General features: G+C 38.3%; 1 protein-coding gene across 1 annotated transcript in view; it reads right to left on the bottom strand.

Annotated features, from left to right (window-relative positions):
* Positions 1-22,183, bottom strand: part of ABCC2 (ATP binding cassette subfamily C member 2) — a 75,749-nt gene extending 53,566 nt beyond the window's left edge. The window contains exons 1-7 of the mRNA XM_001372953.4: positions 22,026-22,183; positions 16,342-16,515; positions 4,839-4,964; positions 2,818-2,952; positions 2,284-2,403; positions 1,701-1,756; positions 529-760 (exon numbers count right to left, since the gene is read on the bottom strand). Of these exons, the coding sequence (XP_001372990.1) occupies positions 529-760; positions 1,701-1,756; positions 2,284-2,403; positions 2,818-2,952; positions 4,839-4,964; positions 16,342-16,515; positions 22,026-22,058 (876 nt within the window). The 5' untranslated portion in view covers positions 22,059-22,183. The remainder of the gene's footprint in view (positions 1-528; positions 761-1,700; positions 1,757-2,283; positions 2,404-2,817; positions 2,953-4,838; positions 4,965-16,341; positions 16,516-22,025) is intronic.
* Positions 22,184-22,887: the final 704 nt, after the last annotated feature.

A 22,887-nucleotide genomic window follows, 5' to 3' on the forward strand; every position in this document is an offset into this window, starting at 1 on the left:
TGATCTAATCTATCTAGAATTTATTTATTAAGCATTTACTAAATGCACTATACTAGTGTATATAACATAGTATAAGCACTACATTACTGAGAATACAAAAACAAAATGAAAAATAGTCCCTGCCTTCAAGGAACCTCCATTCTATAATAATTATAGCCTAAAACACATAATTAAATGCTTAACTTTGTACTTTCTTATATGTCTCAGTTAAAGAGTTTTAGGTCAGGGACTGAGATATTTGATTTTTTGGTTCTACTACATATTTTGTCACCTGGAGAGAGTCACTTTAGTCTCTCTGAGTCTTGGCATCCTCATCTGCCAATGAGGATAATAATACCTTTTCCATATACCATTGGCAAAAATCATGGTGAGGATCCAATGAAATCATCTATATGAAGGCACTTTGAAAATTATAGTGTTTTCCAAATATGGAGCATCACCCCCCATTCTATTACCATAACATGCACTAGATATGGAAGTATATGTATGAGCACACACACGTGGTCACCGGTGCTCTGAGAAAGTTACCAACACAAGGTTGTCTTGACTCTGACTAGTGCTTGGACCATTCATCCTGGCTTCAGGCTTCTCCCGGGACTTCCTCTTCTGACACCGTTTCTGCAACTCCTTCCTGGCCTTCTTGATCTCTACTGCCATGTGCTTTGCAAATGTCTTCGAGATGACCTGGGTTTTTTGTTGTTCATTCAAATCCCAGACATCTTCCAATGTCAAGGGCTTTTTATAGCCTTTCACAATGATACTGTAAAAGATGGTTCACAAGATCATTGATTTAAATCCAGAAGGGACCTCCTAATCTCACCTTCTCCACTTGCCCTCTGATTTCAAACATGGATATTTCTCCCACCTTTTGAAAAAAACAAACATGCCACCTTCACTTGACTCTGATGCCTCCTCCATCCTCTTATTTCCAGAATTTCTTTCCTGACTCATCTTCCTGAATGACTCGTATTACTGCTCCCACTTCCTTACCACCCACTCATCATCTTGATGTTATCCATCTCCCACCCCAACATTCTCCTAGAAACAACTCACGAGCCACCAGTTGCCATTAAATCAACAAAAACCAAGCCCTCACTCTCCTTGATTTCATAGCTGGAAAGAGGTTAAAGTCAAGTTGTGGTAGGCATTAAAGCCCAAATAAAGGATTTTATATTTAATCCTAGTGGCAATAGGGAACCAATGGAGTTAACTGAGTAGAGGAGTGACCTGATCAGATCTACACTTTGAGGCATTAATTTCAAGGATGGGTTGGAGAGATGTTAGGCAGGGAGGCTATTTTAGGAGGCCATTTCAATGTTTGAGGTGAGAGGGGGATGATGCCTTGAACTAAGGCATCATCCTTAGGAAATAACCATCTTATCAGCTTTCATTGAACTAATTTTCATGACACTTAAGAGGTGATACCTTCTGGTGGCATTTTATGAGGAATTGAGGGAGAGTGAAAAAAGATTTCTAAAAACAACAAAACGAATGGATTATAGTGGAGTTAAAGATGGATGGGTAGGCAATGAGATAGCAATGAAAAGATGGTTGGACTTAACTTTACATCTAGAGCAGAAGGTAACCAAAGAATGGCTTCATATCCACTATTATGTAACTTCCCACGTCCTCTAAAAAGAGTGAGGGGGACAGAGAAGAGATTGCTGAAGGACTAACCCATCGCCAAAGGTGCGTCCTACCTGTCAAACCAACTGAAGGTGATGGTACTAAGAAATGAAGCCGTAGTAGATGGATTCTGCAAGACACACAGAAGAAGAAAAAATCAGATATCAACATAATGAGAAATTCGGAGACTAAGAACAGTTTGTTCTTCCGTAGGACAGACACTGGTCCAGGTTTAATCTGTTGCTCTGGAATCTATCAGTAAAAAGTGTTTGTTGAACATGTTTGAAGTTCTCAATAGGCAAATACCTGGTATATGATTTAAGAGGACTTTCCTGTAAAATAACTGACTGTTGTAAAAGTGCCCCTGGCTAAAGACCAAGTCCATTTGACAACCACCTCCTGTTTCTAATGCCCTTGGAAGGCTCTACCTGGACTTTCTGGAGTCCTAGGTGGGGATGCTGAGGCTGGAAGCTCTTAAAAGACTCAAAAAAAAAAAAAAAGCTTTTAAGATTGGGAACTGCTTCACTTTTGCTTTCATTTCCCCAGACCCTAGCACATTGCCTTGCCTATTAATCAATGAATAAATGTATGTTAACTGAATGACTGATTGACTATCCAATGAAGTAGTAAGTAGAGAGTAAAGTTTCAAAATCTCACGTTTAAGGATGCTTTGGTCTCTGGAGTAATCTCTGAAATGGTTGAAATGATCACAGTAAGGACCTGAATACCGTAGGAGATGAAGTACAGGCAGGATCCAACAAGATTGTGATTGTTTCCCTAAGGAGAAAAAAAAATGTAAAAAAACTGGGTACCAAAACTTGTATCTCCAAGATGATTCTGTGGTTCTTAATCTGATGTTCATGAGCTTGTTTTTAAAAAAATATATTTTGATAACTACATTTCAATATGACTCATTTCCTGTAATTCCATATATTTTATTTTATTTTAGGGACTAACAAGCATTATTCTGAGAAGTCCACAGGCTTCAAGAGATATTGCCAAAAGGGACCATGACACACAAAAAGGATAGGAATCCCTGTTTTAGACCGAGCAGATCTTTTCCCAGAACTAGAACCAATAAATAATCAAGTCCTCCTATTGCAAATCCAGTTGGAATCCAATTTTCTTAAACTTAAAGGATTCTTGTCCCCTTTTTCCTTACTCCCCCTTCTCCCTTCTCCTATCTCAAACCTTTAAGAGCATCCGGAGAAGAGTCTGGAACTGGAAAGCCCCACAGACCAGAGAGAGAATCCAGAACATAAATAGCAACCAGGAGTCCTTCTTCACACACCATCTTCTACAGTGGTGGATCACCAAAACCAGGATCTGGGCAGAAAGTCATGCTTGGTAAGAACCAACAGAATGAGGAAATCAACAGTGGAGAGGGAAAAAGACTGACTCAAGGAAAAATTGTAGCCAGGGATGTTTGCCTCACTTTCCCTTGTCAATGTTCTTCTTCCCCATCTCCAGACCAGAAGAAACAAGTCTCTGGGTACCAGCAGCTGGCAGTGAACTAATCTCATGACACCTAAGGAGGTGATACCCTCTGTTTGTATTTTAAATGGGGGAACTGGAAGAGTTAAAAGGACTACTAGAAGCAACAAAATGAATCTATAACAGTGGAACGAAAGTCAGATTTGTAGAGGGGCAGCTAGGTGGCTTAGGAGATTGAGAGCCAGACTTGGAGATGGAGGATCCTGGGTTCAAATCATACCTCAAACACATTCTAGCTGTGTCACTCTCTTACAAGTCACTTAACCCCAGTTGCCTTGTCCTTACCTCTCTTCTTCTGCCTCAGAAACAATACAAAATATTAATTCTAAGATGGAAGGTAAGTTTTTTTTTTTTAAAAGACAGATTGGCAGGCAATGATATATCAATGAAAAGATGCAAGATCTCATTAGTCAAAGGAACTCGAAGAATAAGAGAAGCTAGCTGCCTCTTTTCACCTGCCTCTCTTCACAGATACTCCAGGGGGGAAATGAATCTAATTATGATGGTTCCTCCATGATCCCTTTTGGGAAGGTTTATATAAATAATTAGACATCTTTCTACCTGAATATTGTCTTTGGCTGCCCAAGATCAGTTAGTTCATGGTGATTATTTTTACATTTATATTGATTGAATCTTCTCTCTCTGCTCAGAAACTCAAATTTTGCCATCACTTCTTAGACAGGATGATATGAGAAATTCCATTTCATATCCCAGAAAGCAGTGTGTTGTAGCAGAAAAAAATATGGAGAACTGGGTTCCAGTCCTGGCTCTGCTACTAATTATAATCAGGAGCATTTAACTACTCTGAGGATCAGTTTTCCCATCCATCCCATTGGTGAGGGCATTCTGCCCCAAATAAATCATAAATGATTGTATGTTCTAATTATTTGTGCTTAGATCTTCCTCCCCTACCAGCAGTAAACTCCTCAAGAACAGGGGCATTTCTTCTCTAAACTTTGTGTTGGTCCTGAAAACTAGAAGAGTTCTCTATTTAATAATTCTTTGCTGAACTATATAAAATAAGGAGGGGTATATTTGCTGACCCCTCAGGTCCCTTACAAGATGTTTGTTGTTGTTCACTCTCTCTGTCATGTCTGACTCTTTGCGATCACATAGATCATACTTATCCATGGGGTTTTCTTGGCAAGGATACTGGAGTGGTTTGCCATTTCTTTCTCCAGCAGATCCAGTGGATCCTTTTCTTTTAAACAGAATTTACATTGTAGAATTCTATTATAAAACATGTTCTACATAAAGCTCTCGTTTCACAGGAGATAAGTCCACAAATCAATGCCTACCAAAAAGCTAAAAATAAATCCCAAATTATCTGTCCTCTACTTTTATCCTTTTATAATCTAGTTCCTTTTATTGTAGCAGCAGCTCCTCTAGAAGCAATCTTTGAGTCAGAGGGTATCAGGAGGCCCAAGTTCTAATCCCTGTTGTGCCACTAACTTGCTCTGTGACCTTGGGCAAGTCACAAACTCTCTGTTCACCTTAGTTTTCTCATTTGAAAAATGGAGAGAGTGGACTAAAGTATCTCTAAAGTTCCTTCTTGATCTAAGTTACTTGGATGAAATGACTTGAAAAATGTTGGAAACTGTTGTTATGTGTAATTGGGGAAAACAAAATTTTAAAAAAATGCCTCTTTGATCTATATTGTTCTCATTTCATTCCTAGAGAATGAATTTTTGGGCTTAGAGGCTTGTGGTGTTTCTTACCCAGGTGGCTATGTAGAGACATGGATTAGTATACTGAATAGCAGGATGAGTTGTCTCTTCTGCGGTCTCAGCAAGGATGAAGGCTAGTTCGATGATTGATGTAATTAGGAGCAACCCAACAAGCACCTGGCAAGAGAAAAGCTTTTGTTAGTAAGAGGTCTTGCTCTAGACTTGACAGAAATATAAAGCCGGGGGCCTGGACTAGATCAGGGATTTTTAGCCTAGAGTCTAGGAACTTAAAAAAAATTAGTAGCAACAGTATTGCAATATAATCCATTTTCTTTGTCTAGTAATTTTCATTTATGCATGGTTCAGTTTACATTGTACGTATATTTTTATTTTACTTAAGGTTTCACCATATTGGCAAAGGGACCCATGATACCAAAAAGGTTAAGAATTCTTGGTCTAGACTAAAATTTTCTAAGTTCCTTTTTCCAAAAAATCCCCATCTTCTATCTTAGAATCAATACTAAGTATCAGCTCCAAGGCAGAAGACTTAAGGGCTAAGCAATTAGAATTAATACTAAGTATCAGCGCCAAGGCAGAAGAGGTGAGAGCTAGGCAATTTGGGTTACGTGACTTGCCCAGGGTCACACGTCTAGGAAGTATCTGATACCAGATTTGAGCCCTTCTGACTCCAGGCCTGGCTCTCTATCCACTGAGAGCCCTAGCTGCCCCTTCCTTTCATCATGTGGGCTCTCTTCCTCTTCAAACTATCTTGCATTGACTGATCTGTGTACTTGTTGTGCCTCCAATAGCATCAAAGAATCAAGAAATTACAGATTTAGAGCTAGAGGCAATCCCAGAAATAATTTCTCTTTCATTTCCTTTATTTTACAGAGGCCATAATTGAGGACCAGAAATTTATTTGCCCAGGGTCACACAAATAGTAAGCAGCAGAACTAGGGATTCAGTTCCAACTTTTCTGAAAACTCTTAGCCATGCTGCTTCTCCTTAAGGTCAGATGCTTTTTTTAGAGGGTTTTGTCTTCATATTCCTAGTCCTTGGCACCATGCTTTGAGCTAATGATGCCAAGTCCTAGAGGAAGTAAGAGATGCAGATCCAAAATATTTGGACAAAACAGGAATGTGTTAACAGAGTTTGATAAGACTAAGTATTAATAAGACTAAATTCCTACTCTTCAGTTCTAAAAATCCACTGTTCCTGTTACTCCAGATTCTGTAAGAAAATATTCTCTTTCCTGACTATCAATATTTAACAAGGGAAAGGAACATTGGGACCCATGTTTACTCATGTCCTCAGTAGGGAAATTTGTTTTGATCGTTGCCTGCTCCTGAGATAAGAGTGATCAGGTTCCAGTTCTATTATTTGTCAACAGATTAACATTGACCTGAAAACATTGTGCTGTGATGCCAGAAATTTGTCTAATCCTCAATAAAATAACTGAGGCAGTACTCTGATTTATTAGAGGGACTGGCCCACTCCAACAAACAGGATCTCAGACCTTCCTAAGAGTCTGAGATCCCTACTTTCTCCACAGTACAGCTTTTATTCCCATCAGTGCCCAGTGCCATCTTTATGTGTCTGGTCAGTTCACGCAGGACAGCATCTTCTGAGATCTACCCTAGATTCCGGGGCAATACAAGAAATGTGTGTGGAAGGATCAAAGGCAAAGACTGAGAGGGTTATAAAAAAGTTCCCAAAGTTCTGGATGACTTTAGTGTACGAAACACATAGATGTCACAGATAGCTCCGTGCCATCACAGGTAGAGACGTTATGTAGGACCCGGTGGAAAAAGTGATGGATTTGGAGTCAGAGGACCAAGAATGGGCTTAATCATAGTCTTGGGGGATTCTGCCTAGATTTTGTTGAGTAGAACATATCTATGTTTTGTGGTTCATAGCACACTCCATGTAGAATCCCTAGTCACACATGTTTTCTTTGTGGGTACTCTTCTACTAGTGGAATGGAACCCTGTAGGAGAGTATTTTGTGTGGCTCGTGGCATGGGAAGGTTTTTTTTTAGTCATTTTATTTGCTAGGCTATTTGATTAGATATCTTTTGTTTTGAAATAATCTATCCTCTGGATAGCTGAAAAAATCCTATAAAGTAAAGGTTCTTGAGCAATGGTTTTAAGTGAATATTTACTTAAACCTGAGATAGTCCCAGGGGCAAAATTCAAGTTGGAGAAATCATTTGCAAAAGTTAAATTGATTGGAAGCTTTGGTTGCTTAGAGATGTCTTAGATCTTTGTTAATCATTGCATTTTGTAGGAATATCTCCCTTACTCATACATAGCATTCTGACTAATCTTTAATATAGCAGACAACCCTTGGAATGACTAGACTTGGCTCTCTACACTTTGTATCTCTCTACTATCTGTACTTTTGGCCCTTAAACCTCAACCATAGGTTCAGTCCTGCCCCACACCTTGAAACCAGTTCTTTCTTGATCTGTCTCAATATTATGTGCATTTAGTAAATGTTTGATGGATTGATTAGACTGAGTAAGGAACCCCAATAAGCTTCCCATTATCCTATTACATAATAGGACTTCCATGTAGATTGATTGACCTGAGTAAAGGAAATATTCCCACATAATTCCCTCACTAAATAGCCCTATTTCGAAGTGCCCAAAAATCTATCTATCAATTTAACCCTCTCATTTGACAAATGAGGAAATTGATGTACATGGAAATTAACTTCCTGCCCTAGCCATCATTCCTCTTGTTCTCTATCACATTAGGATGAAAACTCCCTTAGGGGAAACCATCTCACGTTTATATTTGCGTCCTTAGCCCCTCGCAAATTGCTTGGAAATAAATGCTTTTCATTCATTCATTCATTGGTTGGTCACTTGAGTTACCAGCATCAGAGACAGGATTTGATCCCAGTTCCTAAGACTTTGAGGCCAATTGTTTTTCCAATTAAAAATTTAGTCAGTTTGTCTAGGGGCATTTCTCTTTGAATTCTATCCTTCTAAAATTTTTAATAGTATTTGTGAGATTTGTAGTATGTCAACTAAGAAAGCACCTATATATTGAAATGCAGTTTGAATCCCTGTTCTGCCATTTACTAGTTAAAAGACCATGAACAAGTACCTTCATTTCCACAAGTCTCAGATTTCTCATCTATAAAAAAGCAACAATGATCTTTACCCAAGTTATTTGCTGTAATAAAAGAGATTTCTAAATATAAAATGCTAGGAGATATTATTTCTACTAGGAGCGATAGTACCCGCATGCATGTTTGGTATACAAGAAAGAGCACAAATCTGTGTTTTTGTTGTCAGTCTACAAACCAAGTAACATCTCTCTACTTCAACTTCCTCTTATGTCACATCAGGGCAGTGAACTAGAAGTTTCCTTCTAGTAAAGATTAAAATCAACACCAAGTTACCAAGCCAAGAATGAGAAAAGGATTTTGTGCAATTGCAACAGCTTCAATCTGTCCTACTTTTAAAAGCAGTTGACTCTGAAAGGCAATGACAATGGTTCTTTTTTTTTTTAAACCCTTACCTTCCGTCTTGGCTCCAAGGCAGAAGAGTGGTAAGGGCTAGGCAATGGGGTCAAGTGACTTGTCCAGGGTCACACAGCTGGGAAGTATCTGAGGTCAGATTTGAACCTAGAACCTCCCATCTCTAGGCCTGGCTCTCAATTCACTGAGCCACCCAGCTGCCCCCTAATAACAATGGTTCTAATGATCACTGTTTGTTTGTTTTTTTTGTTTGTTTTTTTACTTAAAACGCTTACCTTCCTTCTTGGAGTCAATACTGTGTATTGGCTCCAAGGCAGAAGAGTGGTAAGGACTAGGCAATGGGGGTCAAGTGACTTGCCCAGGGTCACACAGCTGAAGTGTCTGAGGCCAGATTTGAACCCAGGACCTCCTGTCTCTACGACTGGCTCTCAATCCACTGAGCTACCCAGCTGCCCCCTAATGATCACTGTTTTTAAAAAAATAGTTTAAATGAGATAAAGTCATTGCCAAAGTAAAAAAGCCAAAAGAACATAAAGACAAACCAAGCATTAAACACTTACTTTTCCCCACTAAACAGAAAGACATGGTAACCAAAGAAAATGCCAATTCAGTCTACAAATGCTTTTGCAAAGTCATACCAAGAATGGTGGCTAAAAATGACTAGCAGTGCCACTTCACAAAACGATGAAAAATAACAAAGAGGAAAAGCTTGCCATGAGACTCAGATCATGCCAAGAACTCCTCCAGATAAAATCAAAGGACAAATAGATCCCCTCCCCCAAAAACTTAATTAAAAACAGGTTTATTAGTCTTTCCATAATTATTTTCATTATCTATTTCATCATCAACGACATGGAACTATCATCTCTAAACTTTAACACTTCAGTAAACAATATATTTGAGGAAGTAAAAGTGACATTTAAGAAGCTGGCACTGGGAAAATCTAACCACATGTATACAGAAATACATGTATGGAGCAACAGGGTGTTAAAGGCAGTTAGAGATATCTGGTGGAAAGCAATTTTAAGTAATTCCAAAGCAGGGATGATTTCCAAAGAATGAACAGTACCCCCCCCCTTCCTTGCTCCCTAAAACAATAACGACGGGGGTTAAAGAGTTCTGAATTTGGAGGCAGAACATCAGGTTTCAAGTTTTGACTCTGCTGCTTACTCCCAACGTCACCTTGGGCAAGTCACTTAACTTTGCTGGGTCTCAAAATGAAGGGGGAGGACTAAACAATCCTCTGAGGTTGTTTTTCTAGCTCTTAATCTATGATAATCAGGGATCACAGATTCACGTTTACTTTTCATCTCTATACAATTTTCATGATTTATGTATCACCTCAATAGTCCCCTTGATGAAAATCCAGGAAGGAAATAGGCAATCTTTTGTAGCGATTTATTCAACAAAGAGCCTTAAATTCTCTCTGCCAAGGTGTCTCTCACACACACGTAGATCAAACTCATCACGTAGGTTAAACAGACATCAAATTTGTTTACAGATGCAAACACAGAGAGAACTTGGATCATTTTCTTCCTTCTGATTATCTTTATCGAGAGAAGCTTAAAACAGGGAGAGACCCATGTACCTAGTGTTTACTATTGTGAAGAATGCACCGCCAAGAGGACAAGGAAGCCAAGGTAAGGACCCAACATTACATGTCTTGAGTGATGATTGTTCAGAGAGAACGAGATGCCTATGGGGCTAAGATCAACATTCGGCTTAAGCCACCAGGATATGTTGGCAGAAACCAGGGATTGAGCAAGAGGGGAGGACCTGGCCCCAGTCTTCTTCACCCAGCCATCCCGTCCAGAACAGAAGCAGGGCAGTGTCAGCAACATCTAGTCTGCAGAGGGGCAAGACCACCCAATTCAGGAGAGAGCAGAACCTGACCCAAATATATTATCGCAGTATGGATACATAACAAAACAGAAGAAATCTTCTTATACAGTGAAGAAATACTATGGGGTTAAGAGAATTCCACAGTGGGCTAAATCTGGAAAGAGAATAACTCCATATGAGGCAGTAGATCTGGAATCAAGAAGACCTAAGTTCAAATCCAGCCAAATATATTTACTAGCTGTATGACCCTGGGCAAGTCACTTAATCTCTGACTGTCTCAGTTTCTTCATCCGCAAAATGGAGAATATTATAATAACACCTACTTCCCAGGATTCTTGTGAGGATAAAATGAGATGATATTTGTATAGTGAATTATAAACCTTAAAGCACCATGTAAATGTTAGCTATTACTATGATTCACAACAAATACAAGCAGTTTATTACAAACTCAGGGACACCCAAAATGGATGAAAAAGTGAAGCAAGAGATTTTTTTTTAATGAAATTAGAGTTCTTAAGGAAAATGAATAGCTTAGAATAAAAGGTGGGAAATATGACCCAAGTGGTAGACTCCCTGAGGAATAAATAGATCAAACAACTGAATGATTCAATAAGGCAATGATGAATATTGAAACAAAACCAGTGATCTGGAAAATGGGTCAAAACAGGAGTGATTTAAGAATTTTCAGACTCCCTCAAAACTAAGACTCCTCCTGTCAAAAAAAAACCTGACTCGGGTATAATGTTCCAAGCAAAAGAAAACTGCCAAGAACAAGAAGGCAAAATGAAAATAGAAAGAATTCACTGGTCAGCTCCTGAAAATATATCCTTCCCACAAATCAATATCATGATTGCCCCAAAGATCAGTAGAGAGATGGCTATAAGTAATTGCAATATATTACCAGTGATCATTTTCATGGGAAAATTGGCAAAAAGATGAAATCAAGAAAATGTATAGGGGGCAGCTGGGTATCTCAGTGGATGGAGAGCCAGCCCTAGAGATGGGAGGTCCTAGGTTCAAATCTGACCTCAGACACTTCCCAGCTGTGTGACCCTGGGCAAGTCACTTGACCCCCATTGCCTAGCCCTTACCACTCTTCTGCCTTAGAGCCAATACACAGTATTGACTCCAAGATGGAAGGTACGGGTTTAAAAAAAAAAAGAAAATGTATAATTGGAAACAGAGGCAGATCCATCATAGAGTGAGAGCAAGGGATAATACATGAATAGATCAAGAACCGAAATGGAATCTAGAAAATGTAAAAAAAAAAAAGCATAAGGAAAGCATTCATTGATTAGGGTAGATTCTTTTTTTTTTTAAACCCTTACCTTCCATCTTGGTGTCAGTACTTCGTATTGGCTCCAAGGCAGAAGACTGGTAAGGGCTAGGCAATGAGGATTAAGTGACTTATCCAGGGTCACACAGCTGGGAAGTGTCTGAGGCCAGATTTGAACCCAGGACCTCCCGTCTCTAGGCCTGGCTCTCAATACATTGAGCCACCCAGCTTCCCCCAGGGTAGATTCTTTATGGAAGATTTATTGAGAGACACAGACAAGAGTCAAAGAAGATGAGAAAATGTGGATGGACTGTCCTCTTAAATGGTGGAATGGGCATTCACCTTGAAGAGACTGGGAAGTCATTAAAATATCAAAGTGAGTAGCAATAGTTATTCTAACAAGAAGAACATTAGAATATTCCCAAAGTTCATCTCTATACTATTCCCCTGGTCCTATCTGGAAAAAAGGAATAGAGCCTATAGACAAAAGCTTTCCATACAGGAGGCTGCAATTTCTATAGAATAATTGGGCTAAGCAAAGCAGAATGTAATAGTACTGTTTCTGGTAGTGAAGAGATGGGACTAGCCAATGGTCATCTCTCTGAAGCAAAAGGGATAAGTCACTCCAGGCAATGTGCAAACAGGAGACAGAGGCAAGTGACCAGTCTGTCATCTGCACCTCAATAACATTTACTTCTGCAAATCGAAGGGGTTAGACTAAGTAATACTGAAGGTCGCCCTCAGCTCTGAATCAATGATCCAAATAGAGAAGTCGACAGTTTGGAAATGTCATAATCCAAAAGGCAAAACAGGGAATCGGTTCCTTCTGGATCGCCATAAGGCAGGAGTTCAAGAAAACAATGATATAAACAACACTGACCTCATGAAACAAAAAAGAGATTTCCGATTTAACTTAGTGCCAAGACAGTCAATGCCCTTCTGAACTCTAATATTTGAAGTTAATCGTACAATTCCTTTTCTGTAGCACAGTGTAGTCGACTGAGTCGTCCAACCAGGTTACAAATGCCAGTCTGTGAGATCTTGGACAAGTCACAACTTATTGGATCTCTGTTCCCTCGGGTCTAAATCAGGGTGGATTTTCAAGATGATCTCTACGGTCCCTTCCATCTCTAAGTCAATGCTCATATGCATGAGTTTCATGTATGTTTCTCCATGGTAAGAGTATGGGAAATACGTTACCATCTCAGTGGATGCCATCAGAAAGGGCAAGGATCTAGGGCTAGAAAGAGTCTCAGAGGCCATCGAAGTCAAACTTCTGGGTCCAGAGAATTGGGTGATTATTTCCAGGTCACACTGTTTGTGACTGTCATAACTGTCAGGGTCCTCTTATTCCAGGACTCCTGCTTTTCCATTGTAAGTCTAGATCTATCTTTGCTCAGCACAAAAGGGACTGATAGAAGTCCAGATGTGTCAACATTGTGATTGAGATTCCAGGCTACAGGCAAGCCACCATACTTACTCCCTGGACAATGGAGAAAAAGTCCATGGATCTGCCCATGAGTTTCTATGTTCTAGACTTTCTGAGTTCTAGATTTTCAGCCATACTTGCCACTGTACATGAAAAGGTTCCTCCAGGGTTCTATGGCTTTTCACCTTTTGATTAAAAAATTTATAAATGCTTCAGACCATTTCCATTCTCCTAGAGAGCAATCTATCTCGAGCAACAGATCATGCATGATGACAGGAAAAAGGAAGAGGTTGACATGCATGGTTCACAAAGTTAGAAGGGGAAATGGGTAGAGACCTGGAGTCAGTAGACCTGAGTTTGACCCTACCTAAGATACATCTTGGTTATGTAAGCATAGGCAAAATGCTTAAATTCTTAGAATTTCCATCTCTTCATCTGTAACAATAATACTTAATTACTTATCTCATGGGACTTTTATAAAAGAGTTGCTTTATAAAATATCAGAGGAATATAGATTTAATAACTAAATAAGTATCCAATATTAAATATTATTCAATAGAACAAAATATTTGTGTCTAATTAATATTTTGTTTGTTTAGTATTAAATATCTAATTATTTTATGGATGATTTTTTAAGTTTTGGAAATTTTTATTTAATTAATTAATTTAGAATATTTTCCCATGGTTACAAGATTCTTGTTCTTTCCCTCCCCTACCCCCGCCTTCCTCCCATAGCCGACGCACAATTCCACTGGGTTTTACATGTGCCATTGATCAAGACCTATTTCCATATTATCGATATTTGCACCAGGATGGTCATTTAGAATCTATATTTATGGATAATTTTTGATGACTTCAGCTGTAGCTAAGAGTGAGACTAAAGTTAAAGCAAAGTGGTTTCTAGTTATATAGGAAAGACAATATATTCTACTCAGTTTTTGTCTTCTTTTTTCCTTTGTCTTTGGTGTTTTAACAACTGTTCTTCCCCTTTCCATCTTAGAATTGATACTAAGTATTGGTTCTAAGGCAGATAACTGAAGTTAAGTGACTTGTCCGGTTCACATCTAGGAAGTGACTGAGACCAGCTTTGAACCCAGGATCTCCCGACTCCAGACCTGACTGTCTACTGAGCCAAATAGCTACCCCTTGAACAATTTAAAAAGTCAATCAATTTGGGGGTAGGTTTGACCTACCCCATGGTATAGGAAACTGTCATCTGAAGAGCAGTCAGCCAGTCTAAGTGCAGAAGGGTCTATACCACCAGAATGTTGGTCATTAGATACCGGACTTTTTTTTGTCAGAGAAATTTAGGAAGACAATCTATATAAGTTATGGAATTATTGCCATTTGGATCAATGGAGAAAGAAGCCAAACTGAGGACCTGTTGGTGGTGCCATCCCAACAGCACCCATAACCACTAATGGTAATGAAATGGAAAAAGTAATACCCAGAGGAGGGCTTGACAAGTCCCTTGAGGACTTGCCTCAGCACACAAAAAAGCGATGATTACAGAATCATATAGCTGGATGGAAACAGGCGCCATCTCCTCTAAAGATAAAGATAATACCTGAAAAAGGATCCCCTCTGTAACAAACCCAATCAGATATCATTCTTCCTTCGTCTGAAGGGCTTGGGTGAGGTCCTGAAGCTGAGCTTCATTCCTCTTCTATTGTTAGGAAGCTTAATCTGCCTTACTACTACAACCTCTTATCACTGATCCCAATTCTGCCCTCTGGGGCCAAGAAGTCTTCCTTTTTTATGACAGCTTTTCAGATTTTTGACAGCATTTATCATGTTTCCAAAATCTTCCTTTCTCCAGGATAAATACACCCCAATTCTTTCTACTGATCCTCCTTCACTTGTTGGTTTTTCATATTTACATGTTTTCCTTGGATTTGAAAAAACAAAACAACTATTACCTTCTGTCTTAGAATAGATAGTAAGTAGTGGTTCCAAGGAGGAAGAGTGGTAAGGGTTAGGCAATGGTGGTTAAGTGCCCAGTGTCATACAGCTAGGAAGTATCTGAGGTCAAATTTGAACCCAGGACCTCCCATCTCCAGGCCTGGCTCTCTATCCACTGAACCAATTAGCTATTTGATTTTCCTTGGCTTTTGAGGGATTTTATTGTTGTTTCTTATGGCATTAACTCAAGACCCTTCACCATCCTGGTTGCCCCTTTTTGGATATCTGTCTACTTATCAATATGCTTTTCCTATAATTCACAGTCTTACTTGATAGATCTTCAAAATAGTCTCACTCCCTTCTAACAAGACTGGAAGAATGAAGTGCCTCTTTTTACAAATCCTGGAAACCCATATTCTAGACCAGTGATGGTGAACCTTTTAGAAGGTCAGGTAATGTGAGAAATGTTCTCAGGTGAGGGGGAGGGGAGCATCCTGGCCCCATGGTCCTCTGAATTTCTAGTAACAAACTCTGCACTAGGGTGATGTCATGCATTTCCAGAGAGAGGGCTCCGAGTGCCCCCCCCACACCACATGTGCCATAAGTTTGCCACCATGGTTCTAGACCAATATTATCAAAGATATAGACAGATAAGAACTAGACACCTTCACCTCATATATTTAATTCAATTTTTCAAATTTCAAATTTCACCTCATATATATATAATAACTGTATGACTCTGGGCAAGTTACTTAAGCCACTTGAGTTTTTGTTTCCTCATCTGTATAATAGGTATTATAATGGCGCTTCAATATAAGTCTTGGATCCTAACAAGGCTATTCTGAGAATCAGGTAAAATAACATATTTAAAGCATTTTGTAAACTTCTAAGCCTACTAGAAATGTCAGTTGTTTTTATTAGGGAATAGGAAATGTTGGGATTTAATATAGTACTTTATTTTTTTTTTAAACCCTTACCTTCCATCTTAGTGTCCATACTTTGTATTGGCTCCAAGGCAGAAGAATGGTAAGGGCTAGGCAATGGGAATTAAGTGACTTGCCCAGGGTCACACAGCTGGGAAGTGTCTGAGACCAGATTTGAACCTAGGACCTCCCATCTCTAGGCCTGGCTCTTAATCCACTGAGCTACCCAGCTGCCCCCTAATATAGTACTTTAGAGAACACAAATGGCTTTGAAATGTGGATCCATCTCTCCATCATCTTCCATGCCCATAGAAATATATAATTCCCATTCATTAGAAGCACTTGCTAGAAATAAACCTACTTCTCTCTCTTAAAAAAAAAAGCCGTATTTACCAGATTCACTGATCAGCCATTTCTAATTATGATTAATGGAGTCTGGTTGCACCAAAATCCAACAGCATAAAAATCTCTCCCTCTTATTCATTGGGCAAATTAAATGAGGTTCAGGACAAATGGAGTATGAAGGAGGTGAATCAGTTCAGCTTTTGACTTAGATGTAAAATGGGGAACTTAAAGTCCTTTCCAGAGTAACGAAGCCAGAGAGGGCAGTTTGGTTGCTTCTTTATTTCTTTTCTTGAACTTCTTTGCTATGGACCTAGGATAGAGGGTGTGAAAGTGAAAAGGGCACCATACCTGCTTCGTGAGGTAGAGCGTGGTTAAAGATGACTTCTTGGTTCTGGATTTATATATATGGAACAAATGCCAAGGAGCCAAAAGCCAAAGGAAGCCCAGAGGTATCCAGACCAAAACAGTTTGCTCAAAGCACAGAGGAATATCAGCATCTGGACGGTCCAGGAATGAATCATTCTATGAAAAAGGAGAAAGAATCAAGATTAGGCACATCTGTTTCACGAAAGTCTTTTTTTTTTTAATTTTCACTAGACAGTTCTTTAAAACAACAGCCCTTTCCTCCCTCCACTTGAAGGTTAACTCACTCCCAAGTAAACAGTACATTTTCTCCAGCCTTTTGTCCCAATCATCCTAGCAAGACAAAATTCTTCTCATTCACTCCAGGCAGTTCTATGAACAGAGGCCCTACCCTTTCTAATCACAGTTTAAATGATACCCTAGAGCTCTACCTTGTGGGTCAGTCTCAAAGTAGAAGAGATGTAGGATAAAATAGAGTTCTGTTTTTTAGGTTTGTCATTATTTTCTTCTTGTATAGCTTAAGGAGCTAGGCATAATTCAGGTTCCTAAAAGTGGCGTGTTATGGTGCTCATTTTTGTTTTGCATAGACTTTATTCATCAAATAAGAAAAAAAATAATTGAATTATGTACTGAAGACTAGAACCTCAAAGCAGAGATGAGTAAGTTACTCTAGAAAGTGAGAAAGATGACAAGGTAGAAAAGAATAGAGATTTCCTCCTTGGTATCTAAGGCAAAATTTAACTTTAATACTTGCCTCTTTTTTCTATTCTAATTCTTAGACACCAATCACTGTGTATCCATATAAGAGGAAGAGAAGGAATTTTAGTACTAAAGTGTTGTAGGCTCTTTCAATTATGTTCATCTCCTTTCTTGTTAGATTAAAAGGAATTTTCCTGTTTTGGGTAATGATAATTATGAAAATGTGGCTTGGGTCCCCTTTCTAATCTCTATCTCTTCATAGACTTTGCAGAAACCACAAACAAAATAAGAAAGTATTTAATCAAGACAGGATAAGGCAACTCACAGGAAAATAAGTAGGCAATAATCATTTACCATCTTTTTTCTTTTCCTGCCACACAAAATCATAGCTACCTCCCAAAGGCACCAATGGGAAAGTAACAACTCCTAGGGAAACCTGCAATTAGAATACTACCCCTCCTCTTAGCTTGGTCTTGATAGCAGCATGAAGATCTGTGGATGCCTCTCCAGTGCAGGTACTCTTAAGATTCCTGAGTTTGGGTGAGTTATTATAGAACTCCACAAAAAGCTAATCAAAAGAAGAGAAGGAGTCCCTCGAGTAAAGTGAAAGTCATAAATGGAACATATATATCCTGATAACTTCTGTGTCCCAAGGCAACAAGAGCAGAATGGCTCCACAGAGAAATTAGAGTGTCCAGAAACCCCAAGGGTGAGTACTTTGGAAGCACCTGTGCATGGTAGCAATCAGTAACCATTAGGGCGCTTGACCAGCTCAATACTATAGTGCTCAGACCAGGACATCTGAAGCTCAGGGGCTCTGAGATTCCTAGCATTCTTTCCATGGGCATCAGAGAGAGCCTTGAAGAGCAAGTTTTCTGAACCTCAAAGATTACTAGCCCAGGAGGGAGAAGTCAACACAAGAATCCAAGGAACCCAGCAGGGCTGATGACCACATCTAGAAGTGCAGGTAGGGGCAGAGCCTGGACCTGGTAGAAAGACCCAATTCAAGAACAAAACCTATAGAGATAAGTAAATCAAAGAAAACAAAAACCAATGTGAAAATTATTATCAATATGTCTTCATGACAACTGTAAGCAGAGAATAAAAGGAGGAGGTAGCACAATGGATAAAATCCTGGACCTGGATTCAAGAAAACCTAGGTTAAAATCTCATCTCAGATACTTATCAGATGTGTGACACTGGACAGTCAATTAATCTCTGATTGTCTCACTTCCCTCATCTATGAAAATGGAAAAATATTTATTTCCAAGGGCTGTTGTGAGGATCAGATGAGATAATGTTTATAAAGTACTTTGCTATTATTATTATCCTAACTACGAGAGATTAAGTAAGAGATTAAAAAATGAAATAAAATCAGGGGGATGGAGAATGGAAAGAGAATAGATAGTTTATAAAACAATATGTACCTTTATCCAAAAAAAAAACAAACTACTAGAAAACTAGAATAGACAAAATATAAATCAATAACTCTATAAGATAGCAAGAAATATTAGAACAAAATAAAAACAACTGGCAAATAGAAGAAAATATAAACTATCTCATATCAAAAACAACTGACCTAGAGAAAGCTCAAAGAAGAAGTAATTTAAGAATCAACAGAGTCCCTGAAAACCAGAGTAAAGAAAAAAAAACAGGTCTGGACAACATATTTCAAGAAATCATAAATGAAAACTGCCCACACCTACCAGAATTAGAGGAGAAAGACAGAAAGAATCCAACAATTATCTATTGAAAAGAATGCCCAAAGGAAAAGGTCCAGAAAGATCTCAGCCAAAATCTAAAGTTCCCAAGTCAGAGAAAATACCTCTGGGGCAGCTGGGTGACTCAGTGGATTGAGAGCCAGATCTAAAGATAGAAGGTCTTAAGTTCAAAACTGGCCTCAGACACTTAATAGTTGGGTGGCCCTGAGCAAGTTACTTAACCTATTAAGTATTTATTGCCTAAGCCTTACTGCTCTTCTGCCTTGGAATAGTATTGATTCTAAAATGGAAGGTAGGGATTAAAAAAGAAAGAAAGAAAGAAAGAAAGAAAGAAAGAAAGAAAGAAAGAAAGAAAGAAAGAAAGAAAGAAAGAAAGAAAGAAAGAAAGAAAATACTGCAAATATCCAGAAAGAGGCAATTCAAATACCAAGGATTGCCCAAGGCATGGAAACTTCTGGAAGAGAAAAATCTTGGAATACAATATTCCAAAAGACAACAGATATAATCTTACAGTCAAGAATAATTTACTTTAAAAATCTGAGTATGATCCTTCACAGGAAAAAATATGGATCGTTAATAGAATAGAGAACTTTCAGACATTTCTGATGAAAAGACTAGAACTGAGTAGGAACTTTGACAGAAAAAAAAAAAAACCAAGAAGACAGATAAATTTACCTTAGAAAGGTAAGCTTCTTTGGGCATGTATGATGCTGTATGATGATATAATGTTAATATTCTAATAAAAGGAAAAGGAAACAAATATCCCTTCAAAACCTTTGTGTCTTCAAAGGGTATAGAAGAAATTGTAAAAGAAAAATAGAGATCTTGGGGGTGAATTGATTTTGTTCTGAGGCTTTGAAGGAGGGAAGGTAAAAGATAAAAGGAAGAACATACTAGTGTAGAAAGGAGAAAGAAGGAGTTTAATGTGTTATTTCTCCTAAGCAGGGTCCCTGAGAAGAGGACAAACATGGAGTTGTAGTGGGCACCAGATAAATCTTAAACCTCCCTGAAATGGATAAAAGAGCATCAAACAGACACAAACACAGTTTGGTGTAGAAATATATCAAATGCAAGAAGAAGAAAAAAATTGGGACGAGTTCAGTTTAATAAAGAGCAAGAGAGAGGATAATACCAGAGAAGAAACACTTTCAAGGAAAATACACTTCTGAATTCTGGAAGGGAAGGTTATAACAGGAAAGTGGAAAGAAAAGAACTAGAATACAAGAGAGTGCTTTAAGTTGCTTCTTAGACAGCTGAGAAATTGGCTGAACCAATTATGGCATATGAATGTAATGGAATATTATAAGAAATTATGAAAGAGATAATTTCAGGGAATTCTGGGTAGTATGAGAGAATACAGAGTGAAATGAATAGGAGGAGGAAAGGAATTTATACAAGGACAAAAACATTGTAAAGAAAAACTTCAAAGGACTTAAGTTTTTAATGCCTTAGTGGACTTATTTTTAGTGGCATTGCTATTGTTCATCTTATCTTTCCCTAATTTCCACCTTCCCTCAAATAAGTAAAGGGGGTTGGGGGGGAGAGATAGAAGGAAAACCTTGTAACAAACACAGTCAGAGAAATTGAATCCCCACAGTGACCACGGCCAAAAATGTATGCCTCTATACTTAGTACTGATAAAATAGAAGTTAATGTTTAAAAAAAAATTTATCACTATCTTTCCCTCTTATGCCTGAATTAGGATTATTTACTTATTCTGGGTCTTCTTTTCAAGTAAATATCAAATCCAGAATTTTTAAATGGCTAGTTGGGACCTAAACGGAATATCACAGTAAAAACTAAAAAGAAAATCCTTTAGGAATAAATGAACTATAGTTAGGCCATTATCAGCTACTAGGCCAGTGCTTACCAAAAGTTTTGAGAAGAAAAAGGAAGACAGATAAGCAAGTGTTTTTTAATTCTTTTATTCATATCTTATTGATTCCCTAGCACACTCGTCATGACAGCTATTTCAAAATTACTTTTCTGACAGTAAAATTTTAATTCAATCACCTTTCCCCCTCAACATAGATATGACCAATATAACCAAATAACACCAATAACCAATCTATGAATACCTATCTCTATTTCAAAAGTTAATCTCTCCATTTGTGCCTTTTGGCCCCATTGTCCTTTGGCCTCCTTTGTCAATTATCAAATATCCCCTATCTCTAATATTAGATTTCCATATCATCCAGTCTACTGGCTCCCTCCTCTCAGTCTTTAAACATGCAGATTACCTCATTCTGAAAAATGATTTAATTTGACTGCTAGCCCAACAAAGTACCCTTCTATTTCTCTTCTTCTTTTCACTGACTTCTAAACAAATAATCAGGCTATCTGCTTATTTGAATAAAAAATAAAACAAACAAGAAAAGTTGTAGTCTCCTTTCCTATTATGTTTAACTAACCCCCTACAATTTCTTTTCTTCCAGATCAACCACCTCCATTCTACTGAAATTACTCTAGAAAACCATCAATTACAGCTTAATCATCCAATCTAATGAGTTTCTTTCGGTCATCATTCCAGAATTGCCTACAGCTTTTGATACTATACAAACCACCTCTCCTTAAAAATTCCCCACTTCTTTATTATTCTGGTTTATTTCCTAATTCTTTGACCACTCTACACACTCTTCCTCCTTATGCCCTTTAAAAATCCAAGATTTTGTCCTCACCTTCTCTTCTCTCTTCTCTTTCTTTCCAGGAGAACTCACTGTCTTTCATAGCTCAATGATCATCATCTTTATATAGTTTTTCCAAAATCTAGCTCTTCACTCTTGTCTTTTCTCTGGTGTCCTGGTCCCACTCCTTCACCTAATAACTGAATCTTCTACTTGGACAGTCTCATTTACCCTTCCATCTGAACATATCTAAAATAAAATTCCCTCTCTTTACTTCCCAAAAAGCCAGTTTCTTTTCTTATCAAAATCTCCATAAGGGGATTAAACTCAATGACCTCAAAAGGTCGCTACCAAGAATCTATAATTCCAATCTGATAACGTAATCCATGCTAAAATAAATGGGTGTTAGAGGATGAATGTGTTGCCCCTTTCCAAATAACTATCTCCATTCCATCTAGAACATTTTGGAGAGTCAATGCTTTGACTCCAAGGAACAACCTCCATACCAAACAAAAGGCTACCTTCTCTAGTTCTTCTAAGGATTGGCCCTCTTGGGCCAATTAACCACCTGTCCTGAGCATTAAAGAAGGGTCTTCAATAACGATAAAAAATATAAAGTGCTTACCCAGAAGGTAGAATTGCAGAATTCTTCCAACATGATTCCCTGTTTGTACACCAGCTTCTGTAATAAATCACAACCCCTCTTCTTTCCTCCTTTTCTTCAAGCCTATAGCAGATGAACAACACAGCCTGCTCCCTACAAGAAACTAATGGGTTGGGGTAGAGTCTCTTGATCTAAGGCCACAAGCTATTTAATCTTTAACCTGGGAGGATGTTTGTTGATCCCAAGAGATAGCCATGTGACCAGACTTGGGAATGTGGAGCTGCTTGGGAAAGGATCAACAGCTCTCAAAGTGGTAGGTAGAGCATTTCTTTCATCTTAAATCCTGGATGACAGTGATAAAAGAACCACATTGAGAGATAAGCTTAGGTAACACTCAAAATATGGGATAAGAAATATTTTCCCTCTACTGAGAGCCACCAGACTACATGAGGAAAACAAAAAAAATGGGGGTTACACACAACTAAAAAACAATGCTAATTTGGGTTTTTTTTTTAAAGAAAGGCCCCAAAATATCCCACTCTCTTGCTTAGATGGTTCAAATAACTCTCTATAGGTAAAAGAAATCACAGAAGCATTGGCTGCTGGAATTTCAGCACAGTGAATTATTTCATAAAGTAAGAAAATTCAGGACAAAAACAGATTCATTCTCTTCTGTACATTCATTCCTACTCTCAAGTTTATGGTCTCTAGGCTATGCAGCAAAACTTTCTAACTCTGGCTCACTCAGGATGGAAATCTGGATTGAGAGATACAACCTTCCCTGAAGCTTAGGGGTTTTTGTTTTGTTGTCTGTTTATTTTATAGAGGAATAAGCAACATACATATTGGAGGAAGAGAGTGAGAACATCTGGTACATTTTGCT

Source organism: Monodelphis domestica, chromosome 1 (genome assembly GCF_027887165.1).
Source record: "Monodelphis domestica isolate mMonDom1 chromosome 1, mMonDom1.pri, whole genome shotgun sequence".
Classification (NCBI taxonomy): domain Eukaryota; kingdom Metazoa; phylum Chordata; class Mammalia; order Didelphimorphia; family Didelphidae; genus Monodelphis; species Monodelphis domestica.